This window comes from Miniopterus natalensis, chromosome 14 (assembly GCF_054644295.1).
Source record: "Miniopterus natalensis isolate mMinNat1 chromosome 14, mMinNat1.hap1, whole genome shotgun sequence".
Taxonomy (NCBI): domain Eukaryota; kingdom Metazoa; phylum Chordata; class Mammalia; order Chiroptera; family Miniopteridae; genus Miniopterus; species Miniopterus natalensis.
Genome location: NC_142094.1, coordinates 52,854,155 through 52,868,151, shown reverse-complemented (window position 1 = coordinate 52,868,151; position 13,997 = coordinate 52,854,155). Strand labels below are relative to the sequence as shown.

The window sequence follows — 13,997 nt, the reverse complement described above, 5'->3', positions numbered from 1 at the left end:
TCTTGACAGGCACTTTATATACTCTCATTAGTCCCTTCCCTGTCTTAGGTATTCCTGTTCCAAACGATTATATTTATGTTTTAAAAAGAGAAGAGGAAGGACAAAGAAAACCTCCGCCTGTTGCCAAATGCGCTCGTGATTGCTGGCAGCCAGCTTTACCGCTTTGTGAGACTGGTTTGCTTCTCTGACCTAGGTGTGGAAGACTATAGTGAAAGCAAAGGACAGCTTCAAGCTCTCACCAGTTTACTTATTTTTTTACTCAATATTTATCCTAAAAAATAAATCAGTGAGTGATGTTATAGGAGAGATACTAATGATTCCTTAAAATATATTTGAGTACTATTAATTTCAAAATTTAAAATTAGAGTTTACTTTGAAAAATGATTTAAATTTGGCAATATCACAGAGTAAAAAATAAGCTTTTACTTAAAAACTTTAGAATGGTAAGGTAAAGCATTTTATTAGCTTAAACATCTTTTTAAAATATGAATTTAAAATATTTGTATCAGCTGAATAGGTACTTTAAAATCCCCTGGCACCCCCAAACTCCTTCAGTTATGATTCTAAAATAATGTGTTTTAATTCTGAAGCTTAAATTTGTATAAACTTCTGTCAGTGTGGGCATGTCTAAGTTCATTTTCTATCTGATTAAAAACATCGTGTTCCTTAGCCTGTCAACAGCTCAGTTGAGCAGTCGGACTGTATTATTCAGTATCTTGTGCGACATGAGGACAGCAGTCCAAAGGGAGAGAGATCACAAATTGGGGCCACACTTCGGTAAATAGAGACCTTTTATTTTTCGCCAACTAATTCAATCCAGTTCCGTTAACTCTTTTTCCCCCTTAAGGACAGATCAAAAAAAGCAGCTGGGGATGCCTGAGCCTGTCATGTGTTTGACACGTCAGTGTGTGGCTGTAAAGCCGACCACAAGGGAGGGGTCCTGCCTTTAGATGTGAGACAATGCCCCATACAATTGCCCCGTCCTCAGATCTGCACTGGGGATTGCAGAGGGTGTCAGAGGGCTCCGATCACATGCAGGTAGGACGGGAAATAGCGGGGCCGGCTGCACCCCGACGCTTTTCCCTCCCCGCTGCGACCTCTCCGGTTTAATCTTTCTAATAATTCTCAGACGTGCCCCAGGTTGTCACTGAGTTTCACTTTACTTCCAGAGGCTAATGCCATTGGATATTACATGTTGCTAGTTTTATGATTTTGATAAAATCTTTGTCCTAAATGTTTCTTAAAAACCCCTATCACAATAAATATAATTCCAGTGTTTCTGTTTCTTAGTCATGTTTTCCTGAGACACAATGAAATTTACACAATTGTAATATTGTTTATTCTTCAAAGATGTAATGGGATGGACTATGCTACTGCACGTGAAACATTTAAGTAACATTTATGAAAGGAGACTACAAGTGCCAAAAATGGCCTGTTGCTCTGTGGGTTAGGTCTGAGCGCCTCATCTTTGCATCAAACCCTTCAAGGGCTTCCCCCCCACCCCGCCTTGTGTTCTAGTCTCTTTGATGTCCAGAGGGGCACTGCTTTCTAGCAGCCCCAGGCCATGCCCTATGTTTTGAGAGTCCTCGCTCTCTGGCCTGCCAAAGCCATCCTTCATGTAATTGAAAGTCCCACTATTCCCTTGACTCAGGCCTTCCTTGGCCAATGGCTGTGATAGAGCACTTTCAGGAGTGCTGTCCCCCAACTGTACCAGGTGCTGGCCCAGAAGGAGGTGAGGTGCACTTTTTGGTCAGTCCACGTGACCGGTATGTTCAGGGCTTCACAGTGTGCTCACTGCTTACAGGGACCAGGGCTGGGGCTGTGCCACAGGCAGGAGGACAGATTCTTGAGCCAGACACCTCCACCATCACCACTGTATGATCATACACAAGTCACCATACCTCTTTGTGGCTCTTGTTTCCTCATTTCTGAAATGAAGATCATACCTACTTTAAAGGTTAGAAAGATTAAATGAATTAATTTGGGAAAATTGCTTAGAACAGTATCTGACAGTCCAAGTGCTATATAAATATTTACTAAATAAAATAATGTATTGAGCATGCTCTGCCTGCTAGTCACTGTGCTGAGTGTTTTACATGTTATTAACTAACGTGACCTTCACAGTAGTCTTATATGGTAGAGACTGTTGCCATCCCCATTTTACAGAGGAAGGAACCAGATGATCAAAGTTAAGGAACTTGCTCAAGGTCACACAGCAATTATAGGGCAGAAGCAGGATTTGAACTCATACCTCCTGGTGCCAGGGCCCTCAACCGCTTCACTTCTTGTAGCCCCTGTGGTGTGCTGAGACCTGAATGTCGGTCAGGTGGAGCAAGGTGCAGCAGGATGTCTCTTGACCTGCTGGAAGACAGCAGGCACCTGAGGCCGAGGTGTATTCTATCATAATGTCATTTTGGATTTTGTTTTTGTTGTTTTCTTTTAAGCCACTCTTTTTGTCAGGCTCATGAGTCTTTGCTGGTACAGCGATCTAGTCTGGGACCATAGAGAACACAGTATAAACGGTGAGATACAGGAAATGAGACAGTGAGTCAGCTGCCTGTAAATGGTGCATTGTAGGTATTTAAAACATGTTTCAGTCTTTTCTACCATGTCCCCCAGCTCTACTGAAATGCTCGATTCATCCGTGGGAGTCCTAGCTAGAAAATTTCAGCCACCAGCTCCTGAAGCTTAGTCATAACAAATGAAACCTGGATCTGTGAGCAATTCCTTTGTACATGGCCTGTGTGCTCTGTGGATTTACAGCTTGGGATATGTACCTGTAATAATAGATTATTTCCCAGACATTGTAGCTAGTGTTCAAACTTTGAGTGCGCACAGCCCAAAGTTTTGAAAGTGAATTTTTTCAAAGGAGTCCAGTTATTTGGCTGATAAAGCACAGATAATGTAGAAAATATATTTTACTGTTAAGTCTTTTGGGGGAGGTATAAAAAGGTTCCTAGGACAGTAACGCTTTGTAGTGGTTAGAATGGCTAATACTCTTAAGTGCCGGCTCAAAATTAAACTTGAATGGCAACGATGAAATATTGACTCGTCAGATAGCTTTGAAGTTTGGCTGCTTTTTGGTTGCAGTCCCCTTCCTAATGGACATGTTTCAGAGAAGAAAGTGATTATAGCACTCAGCTGGGATGTTTTTTTACTCCCTGTACAGGAGGAATTCTTTTTTTTTTTTTTTTTTTTTTTGGTCCATTTGGGTATTTGAATTTTGAAGACCAGCTACTTAGAAATCACATTCAGGAGAGAAGTGGTTTCTAGCACTTGGGATGTATTCTTATTGATAGACTGATGTTTAAAAGATAATTGTTCTAATACCTGTAGAATTTTTTGAAAAGTTTGCTTTAACTCTTTTATGCTACAGTCTTTCCAACCCAAATTTATTTTATTCTCCATCGCTTTATATAGGAGGCCTAAGGTGAGTGTGTGTATATAAAATGAATACTAACGTTATAAAATTTAGTATTATAAAATGTCTCACTGGGTAAAACGCTTATGTTTACAGATGTTTAGAAACTACATATTTAGAGGTCAAGTCTTCAGTTCTGATAATGACTGAAGGGTTTGCCTTGGAAGTTTAAAATTGTAGCTGCTTTAGAGTGTTGAGTAAATACTGGTTTTCTTCTATATCCTGGATTAAATTTCACTCATCCCAGTGATTTAGGACTTTAGAAATTGTTACTGAAATGTTGGTTAAAAATGTTCTGTTTTTATATTTCCTCCCACGTGGACTGTGATACATTTTTAACATTTAAATTGTCTTTTATTACTCAGTTTTCATACGAATCCGACAAGTAGTGAAGACCTCAGGAAAATCCCGGTAAGTTGCAGAGGGGTTAGAGAATTACCAGAAAAGGAACCACAGACCAGCCTTTGGTCGGACACACGTTTCCAGAAGGGCTTCCATCCCCGTGAACCCCTCAGGGCCCTACAGATAGAGCCTAGGGGGATAACTTGGGGAGGAAAAAGAAAAGCAAAATTCAGTCTTAAATATATGATAGGCCATGACTTTTATACAATTTATGGAACTTCAGGTAAACATTATAATTGAAGCCTACTTAGAAGATAACATATTTTGTTTGCAGACTGTTTTACAGTTAGCATGAAAGCTGAATGTCAGGGTCAACGTTGTTATGAAATAAGAGCATGTGGAGAAAGACTAACTTTTTTTGTTGTTGGGACAAAGATTGAAGAAAGAATCAAAGTGCTTATTAACATTCAAAAATCTTGCATCTGGCAAAAGGTCCAGTTAACCAGAAAGTATTTGAAAGAACCTTTAGGACACTTCCCTTCCCTTTCCTTCGGAACAAAACCAAATATATTAACTGGCTTGGTAGCCACTAGGCTAAATTAACTCCCGTATCTGGCAAAGATTACTCAGATACCTCAGCTTCATTTTATTGTCATGTGAAGTCCAGCTTTGGGTCTCGCTCGGAGTTGCATGGCTGCTTCGGTCAGTGCTAAATATATCCAGCCTAGAGAGGAAGTTACTTTACAAAAAGATGGGCACTTGTTCCGGGTAGAAACGAAATTCCCACCGGGTGACAGAAATAGAGCCTTTACTCCAAGACGCTGGTGGTTGCTGCTTGAACCATCTGCCCTTAATGTGTGTGATCCAGATGTGTAATAAGAATTTTTTAAAGCAATAACATATCACAATTTTCTATGATGAGCGATGCCCAGAAGAAACCATGTTGCTGTATAAACCATCCTAAATGTAGTTATTTCTTTAAAATTGTCAAGAACAGAAGCAGAGGACCTTGTCCTGTTCTTGCTGCTTTATGTAAATGATTTGTAAGTTTCTATGCTTCATAAATACTGCAGTCTTTATAATATGGCAGCCTGGAGAGAAATGTCAGAATATATGAAGTGAGCCTTTGATCAGATAGTAAAATGAATTCTATCAGGCAGGTTACTTAATCTCAAACAAAATGCAAACATCAAAAAATCAATTTAATGTGTAGCTATTGTTTATTAAGTAACCTTAATTATAATTTCTGTGTGCTTGTAAGTGTATTTTCCCAAATCTTGTAATTTATTGCTGTAAAAGCATCCTTAGAATTCTTTAAAGAAATAAAATGTGAAAATTGTTTTAGTTAAAGGATTTAAAGGTGATAAAGGAATCCTTGATGTGTGATTACTTTTCTCTGGAATACTAACTATTCTAAATGACAGTTAAAGGATTACTTAGGTGTTGGTAATTTAGTGCAAGATACAATTAAGAGGAGAAAGCCCATCCTCAGACTGATCGTTTTTGAGGAAAAGTATTTGAACAATTTTTATGTTGAAGATTATAAGGTGTTTGAAGTAATTTACATTAAGTTCTCCGATAATAGCCATCCGCCAAGTTATTTTTTCCCCCTTCTGGACATAGTATTTTGTAATTAAGTTTGTATGTCTTATATGCTAGTGCCAACACCTGTCTGTGAAAGCACAGTGTTTAAGCAGGAGCAGTAGCCAGTTGAAAGGGCAGTGTGAGCTCTTTAAGGCCTAATTAAGAACTGAAAGGAGATGAAGGGAGTAGGACAAAAGATGTGAAAGTAGCTGAGATGATATTCCCAGAGCAAAGTTCCTCATTAGAACAGTAATGAGATGATCAGAGAATGCCAAACCTTCATCTTATCTCTCTCTCTCTCCTCCAGTTGCCTTGGATGTCAGTTAGTGCCCCACCAATATTTGGTTACCAGGACAACCTTTCTTTAAATCTTCAGTTATTTTGAATCCTGATAATTTGCTTTTGTTCAAATTTAAATATTGTAAAAAATATATACATTTCCTAGTTTAAAAGGCTAGACTATGTGTAAAGTAAAAATACATCGCTAGTAATTCTCAAAGTCTTTTGTACAACTGTTATTTAAAATTCTGATTAGAAAACTTCATGTAATAATTCTATTATTTTCTCACCCAATCCCTAATTTCTTATATCTGCATATGGAAATTTTTAACAGAGGCTGGGTGTGAATAAAAAAGGATCGGTTGTGAAAGGAAGAGAGAAGAAAAATTTACATTACATTTCAATATAAGAAGACATCTTAAAAACACATGTGCTATCTGTATGGAGTGCTGGAGGAAATAACATTGAGTACTTATGAGTCCCTTGTAGGTTATTTGAGTCTTTAACAGTTTGAATATTTCTCAGTTTTAGAAGGTTTTTCAATAGTAGTATTAAAAGTATCTTTTGGAAAAAAATCAATTTTTATAGCTGCCTGAGACTTTTCCTCTTTAGGCAAAATAATTTTTTGTGACCAGAAAATATTTGAATTTTCTGTTGTATGTATTAATTGGTATTAATCATTATTATTTTATTTGGAATATATCAGCAAACAAGGATATATATTTATTGATATATATAATTTAAGAATCTTATGCCTGAAATTAAAAGGTTTTTATGATTTTCAAATATGGGATAAAATCTGGAACTAAGCATAAAACTGTTTTTAATTATTTTATATTCTTTTTGAGAATATAGTTTATAGTACATGTGTTTCTAAGATGTTTTTCTGCCTAGAAACCTGATGCAGAAATTTGGGGTAAAATTTTCACATAAAAGGACAACTGGAAAATTTATTGAAAAGGTCAGAAGTGTATTTCCAGGAAATCTGCCTAAACATAATATTAGATGGTTGTAGGGGGGAAAAAATAAGCCAAATAAACAATACTCCAGGATAATAATTGATTATTTTGAGATTAAATTGTTAGCTAGATTTAGGTCATGGTATTAAATTTAAACAATTTATGTCAAAATAATAATTTTTTTTGATGTCTTTCATCCTCATTGTCTTTAGAGAAATGTTAAAAAATTTTTGTTTTCACTACATCATCTCGCAGGACTGGTGTAGTGCTAAATATAACAATATAGGTGATTTTCTAACTGTGTTTATCACTTAATTAGTTTGGAAAAGTCAGTTCAGATATGTATAATTTGATTAAGATTAGGAAGACTCAAACATGCTATTCTTAGGTTAAATTAAGAAAAAAACATAAAAGTCAACCAATCAGTAATGAATCCCATTTAGTTTAATGTCATGAATCCCTGCAGTTCTCAGCAGAATACCTATTTTTCAGTAAATGTTTTATTAGAAAGATGAAATCACATGAGTTGGGTGGTATTACCTTTTTAAAATACACTTCAGAAAAATCACTGTGTAGGCCAGGAAATCTTAGAGTTAAAAGGGACCTTGGAGAACATCTCATTTCTCAAATAAGGACATGAGAGCCAGGTTGGTTTCTGTCTCAGATTTGTGCAGAATTACTCAGGGTAAAGTAAGGAACTTTAGCTTATTTTTAATAAATTTAAAATATATACTTACCTCTATAGTACGTCTTATCTTTTCTGTGGAAACCTGTTTAATATAATAATTATTTAATAAGAATGTGATTAGGAAATTATAATAAAGTTTTATATCTCTAAACTACTCATGCCCAATTAAATAAACTGTTCAGCACATGAGAGGGTGTGTGTATTGAGACTTGATCTTTAAAAAGATCAATGGATCTGAGAACGAAGAGAATAGAGAGTAGATTAAATTGTCCTTTTAATTCTCGCAGAGCCATATTCTGAAGTGTTTTGGGGACAAAGGTAATAAAACACATAAAGCTGTGTGTGTTCCCAGTTTCTAACATTAAAACAAAATAAGGTGTTTTAACTGTAGCTTGCAGGATTTAAACTCACCTCCCATTAGCAGCCTCCCGATTCATCCTGTTAATCTGGTGGAGGCTCTTATTAACTCTTGTCTGTAATATTTCAATAGCTTTATAACTAATCTCAACCCCTCCAAATGATTTTACTGGCTACTGCCATTTGAATTTTCCTAGAACTTAGCTTTATGATAGTTTTCTTGTCTTTGGAAACCTTCAATGGCTTCCTGTTTCCCACAACAATAACCTACGAATCCTTAATCACAGCACTGAGCGTCCTTGAGGGTCTGCTTGCAGCCCCCCGTTTCGGCCTCTCTGCTCCTGTCCTGACCTTACTCTCCAGCCACACTCCCCCGATTACCGGGGTGACCAGCAGGCCTCGGACCTCACTGCTTCCTTTGAACAGGCCGAGCCCACTGCCCAGATGCCCATGTGCGTTTCTGCCTGGTGCGGGCTAGGTCTCCGCCGAACCTTAGAGATTCTGTGGGGCTGGAAGAGTTTCTCCATCCTGAATTTCTCTTGTTATCCTGGAGAAAGGGGTTTGATAACGCACCCATCAAATTGATATCTGTACCCCAGCTGGAGTTTTGGTGCTGGCAGAGGCTTGGTGCCCGGGGGAGGAGGGGGTAAAAAGTTACACTTTGGCTTTACCCGTGAAAACTTCTAGACACAAGTAGATCCTGAAAATGAGCAAAGACAAGTTTAATTCCTATAAAAAACAGATAAAGGGCCTTTCCGCGTTCATTGATCTCCATTCTCTGTCCCCCACTGAGTAGGTTAGATACTGTAGTCTGAAAGAGCAAGACCAATTTTCTCAATATTTTAGTTTATTTTCCTTAAAGCCAAATCTAAATATTTTGAAAGAAAGTGATGAAAACTATTTTAAGTTGCTGAGTTTAGTGACAGAACTATGTATAAAAAGGCATAAAAATGCTATATTTGAGCACTATATTTTACATAATGAAAAATCTAATTACTATGCACTGTAAATAGATAACATTATTTGTGATTAAATTCCTGAGAAATATTTTTCTTTTAATATTAGAATGCTATGTAATGAAAATGAATTAAGTCCATGCCTTTTCCTTTCTTTTTTGTTTATATGTTTATGTAAAAAGAATTTTCATCAATAGAGTAAGTTTTACCAAGTAAGTCAGTAGTGAACTGGGAGCGCATGCAGATAGGCTAATAGTAATATTAACCTGATCATGGTCGAACTGAGTTTCCTGGTAACCGGGGCCAAAGGGGAGAGGAGACCGCATGTAGGTACTGGGACAGTGAGGAGGTGAACTAGTTACTCGGGAGAAGCAGCTGTTTGCCTCTAACTTAAGTCGGAAGTCACTCCCGTGGGAGCGTCCTGGCAGGAGGCTCGTAGCTTTGACCCCAGTGCCTTCAGCATGTCCCAGCAGGAAGCAGGTTGGTGTCGCTGCTCCTAACCGTCCTAATAGGAGGCCTGGGGCGCAGCATTAAACCGCGGCTCGGAGGAAGCCGGTCCCTGGGGACTGGACTGCGGTCCAGCTGGGTGGTTTTCAGCTTCCTATAGCTCCCCCACACTAATTCTTAGAGCCCTTTAATCTATTTTAGTAATGTTTATTATAGAACATTTTCTGCACCTTAAGCTGTGTGTCAGCTTCTTTCGTTAGGACACTGTCCCCTTTGTAAAAAAGGGCTGTACGAGGCTCGAGTCGGGAGGCGCCGGCGCTCTGAGCCGTGCCTTCTTGGGGACTCGCTAGCCGCGCTGTGACCTGTCACGCTGGGTCTAGCCAAGGACAGCGGAAAACTCGGTCAGGGTTTGCAGACCAAAAGGTGAATTCAAAGTAATCCTGATTGTGTTCCTATGCCAAAGCTACTGAAGTGACAGTCTTCATCCTGTTCCAGGACAGCAACCCTTTCGACGCCACGGCAGGGTACCGCAGCCTCACCTACGAGGAGGTGCTGCAGGAGCTGGTGAAGCACAGGGAGCTCCTGCGGAGGAAGGACACGCACATCCGGGAGCTGGAGGACTACATCGACAACCTGCTCGTGCGGGTCATGGAGGAGACGCCCAGCATCCTCCGGGTGCCCTACGAGCCGTCGCGGAGGGCTGGCAAGTTCTCCAGCACTTAGACGCCCGGCGCGCGTGTCGCGGGGGAGGGAAAAGCCCAGCGCGCCCTCCCTGTCGGGAACAGTCGCAGGACTTACCAGGAGGAGCAGGGACTATCCAGAGGGACCTTTGAAGTGAGCTGAATGGTTTAAGCTTTTAAAGTGAACGTGGGCCAGATAGATTCTTGATAAATAGCAGTTCCTTGGGCCTCACGGAGGTGCTGGAGCCAGCCCACTATCTGCCAAAGGCCTGGCAGCGGCTTCGGGAGTTCATGGCTTATTCCTCAGGAATTGATTTCTCATAACCTGACACTGGGAGAGCGGATACTGTGGTTGGTTTCTCAGCGTTCAGTTTGCAGACAGTTTAGCTGCAGGAACACTGCTCATTGTAAACACTACTTTAAAAAACAGTTCATATTTTACATACTTGTGTATGTATGTGAATATAAGTTTACGTATCTTTGCATATAAAATACATGCGTATACCTCACATATACATGTGTTTTTAGAACATTTAAAATCAACTGGTTGCCTCTAACATGAGGATACCAATCTCTTAATCTGACAGTGTACATGTGCTCACTCGATTGACGCAAAACCAACCACCGCCGCTCCTGCAGTGTCCTGGTTTGTCATAGAGGAGCTGCTTCAAATCACTCTTGACTCTGTGGACCTTGGTTTCAAAGTGAGCTGCTACTATGTTACTCCAGCACCACACTTTTGCTCTTTCTCCAAAAGTAATGCTCCAAAGGCCTTTTTAAAGAACGACCTATTTAAGGAAACTCCATTAACTTCACAACAGCATGGATTTCTCAAATTCACTTTTTATCTTAGCATTTGAGTTTCGTCTAAGCTATAAGCAGAAGATAAGCTAATGTAATTTGTTGAGATTCTGAACGCCTATAAATCACTAGCAAAGAAAATATTAAGAAGTTGAAGCTGAAGATAATTTTGGGGGGGTGACGGGTAAAAGGAGGTGATCATCTGATGCCTGATAACCCAAAACAGTGGGCAAATTCTCAGAATAAAGACTTAGGCTTGGTTTCAAGTTACATAAATACTGGAACAGATGGTTGCATTTGGGTCTTGAACCAAAATAACAGTTACTAAAGAAGGAGTGAGTTTTTAGAACAGACCTTAACTAGCAAGATGTTACACGCTATTCTGCATCTGCTTTTTAAGAATTGATTTACCACCAAATTATATGTCGGCTGTTTCTATGTCTGCTCCCCCAGGATGTTGAGTACTTCCATGAATTATCTTTAGGTGGTTGTACAAAATTAGTCTGAAACATAAAGTGGAAAACAATGGTTATAAAAATATTACTAATTATGTACTGCTTATCTTTGACCTTAAAGTCTAAAATACTTACTATGAAACACTGACTCTGTCTCTTCTGAATTTAAAATGAAAAACACACCTGTACATGGAGACATGTTTCCCAGTCTTTCAATGAAGTGCATTTTGTCTAATATGTGTCTCTACTGAGACTTCATTGAAAGTTAAATACAAAGAAGATATCATCGTTTTGCTCATTTTAATATTTTGAATCAGATAATATTTGGCCAAGCTTATGTTCAGTTCATAAGCTAAAATCTCTTGCTATTTATATTTTCTGACTTTCTTTAGTTTTACCTGTGAGAGCATAGATTTTGAAATTCTGAAAATTTTCCCCAAATACAAAAATTCAATAATTTTTTAAAATGGAGAAAGGCAGAAGGGAAAGTAGCCTCACCGACTTTTCTTATATATTTCTTTAATAAGCCTTAAAAGCTGGTGTAGAATTTTATTTTCCCATTTAAAGTCTTAATTATTATTTTTAACGTTCCATTTTTTATTGACATTTATTAAATATTACAAAATTCTTAGCATTTGTTTTTTCTGTTGTTAGTATAATTGAAGCTCTTACACTTTTAAAAATATCAGAATCCATGTGTTTTTAGTAGTATGACAGATTATTTGCAGATATTTTAATATGCTTTGGCCAAATTTGCTCTTTATAGAATGAACCAAGATGTTGGTTTTGTACTGGGGATATGATTTATGTGAACAGAGCTCATTAAAAAGTATGGTTCAAGTAACTGCTATTCTTTTCATGAGGAAATTCATTTTTAAGGTGACATTCTTTGCTTGTATAAAAACTGTTAAGAATTAGCCTTATCCATACGTGAGTGATCTGGTTATAACTGACTCAATACTTTTATCTTTAAATCTGGGACAAGAATTCTATTGAAAACTCAACCTGCATTTATCACTGCCTCAAAGTGTTCTGTTTGGATGCTTACGAATTTTTACTCGTGACCCAGAGGACAACGTATTTATTTCCATAATCCGTCAATATAATAAACTACAAAGGGGAAGGGAAGAAGAGTTCCCCAGCAAGCACCAGTGTTTCTCGTGTTTGGGCCGGAGTGCGTACAGAGTGGCGTTGCAGGAAGAAGGCCGAAAAGTCCCCTTTGTTTTTCCAAAATGGAACTTTTAAGTATCCTAATGGTATATTTTGTTAGTAGCTTAGAAATGGAAATAAAACCTATATACTCATTAAATAATGCACAGCACTATAGACTTATAAGTGGATTTTAGTTATGTTTAAAAAATGCATGTTCAAAAATAACTCCACCAATAAGAGGATTTTTTAAAAAAATCACAGAATTGATATTTATCTCAAACCTATTTAAGTTACTATACTTTTTTTATATAATTAAAATATTTCTGTTATTGTAAAAGTAGTATTGTTTTACAACCAGTTCCCCTCCCAGCTTTAAAATTCCACCTGGAAAAGATTGAACCCACTGTCCTCGGGTGTCGTTCGCTGGGACCGGGCTCCGCTCTGAGAGCTGGACATGGAGCTGCGGGCCGCCCCTCCCGAGACGCCCTCCGTGCTGCTCTTGGCCGCTGTCTTCTGCACTGAGCCTCGTTTTGCCGGTCCCCCGTGACTGTGGTATTAGCCATAGACTATACATAACTGCATCTATTGCTTTTGGCAGTAAAAGAAGATTTAGTTGTAATTTTCCAGCTGTGAAAATGTTGCCTTGTATTTAAAAGGGTTTCACGACTGGAAACCTAAGTAAAACCCAGCTCATTAGTGACAGCCTTGCTTTCCTCACATCCTGCCTTCACCGGCCCCTCTGCCCTCACCCCCCGCTGCCCCGTAAGGGCGCTTATTCTTTAGAAAGGAGAGTCTTAAAAGAAAAAAGAGCTGTCTTTAACATATCTAGTACTTGTTACACCAGAGCTTTTCCTTTCCTCTAGCTTTTTAGGGAAAGCTCCCTGCCTTGGATTTGTAAGTCAGGCCGGAGCTTTTTGATGTCCGTGTATCACATGTCTCGTAGCTGTGCTAGGTGTCCCTCGTGCGTGTGGAAGTGAAGCCTAAAGCATGCTCGCTCACTCGATCCCTTTGAAGGTAGAGGTAAAGGATCACGGGGCTGCTGGTTCGTGATGGGAGATGCGGGGGTCTGTCAGCACATTGGAAAGCCCCCATTTTCACAGATTTATAACCTTCAGAATCCAGATGCGGCGCTTGGAAGTATTTAATATGCAATAGGCAGCACCTTAGTGAATTCATCTGCATCTGAAGGGTTTTCCGATGTATTTAATAAGTAGTGTCGAAGGTCTTCAAGCATTAAACTTGAGTTGGCGTTTTATTTCATTTATTTCCTATGTCAAGAAATCCCCTCTTACCATGGAATTGAAGTCTGTAACAAGTGATACATTGGGCCTATAAATCTTCGAGGCTTCCAGATGGTTTGTATTTTGAGGTACAAAAGAATGCTGCAGATCTAGGAATGTGTATATTTAGCAGGTATTTGAAGGATATAAGCATTATTTATAACTGAAGAGTATTACACTTGTTCAGCAAAATGCTCTAGTAACTTGTATACGTTTTTACAGGTACAAACTCAAAAGTATGTAATCCTTGCGTAATGTGACAGTTGTATAATTTATGTAATCTGATGCATGAATTGGACTTTTTATATAACGCATATTGATTTATTATAGTCGATTATAGTCGATTAAAGCGTTTCATCTTAATTCAGCTGTCTGATTTGTTACTGCAGATAAAGCAGTGTGGCATATGCATTTATACCTGGGTCCCCCTCGCCCTTTAAAGTAGGGTGCCTCCTGTTGACGCAGTGCAACAGTGTCCTTTCTCTGAGACCACAAACTCATTCACTGTGAAAGCAGTTCTGAAAATTTGTTCAAAGGTGAGTGTCCCAGGACCCGAGTGGACATTCATCAAGAGAAGTGGAAATGCGCTCCGTATA

General features: G+C 38.8%; 1 protein-coding gene across 1 annotated transcript in view; it reads left to right on the top strand.

Moving 5' to 3' along the window:
* Window positions 1-13,764, top strand: part of RAB11FIP2 (RAB11 family interacting protein 2) — a 35,171-nt gene extending 21,407 nt beyond the window's left edge. Inside the window, exons 4-5 of the mRNA XM_016206334.2 lie at window positions 3,787-3,832; window positions 9,529-13,764. Coding sequence (XP_016061820.2) covers window positions 3,787-3,832; window positions 9,529-9,756 — 274 coding nt within the window. The 3' untranslated portion in view covers window positions 9,757-13,764. The remainder of the gene's footprint in view (window positions 1-3,786; window positions 3,833-9,528) is intronic.
* The last annotated feature ends 233 nt before the right edge of the window (window positions 13,765-13,997 follow it).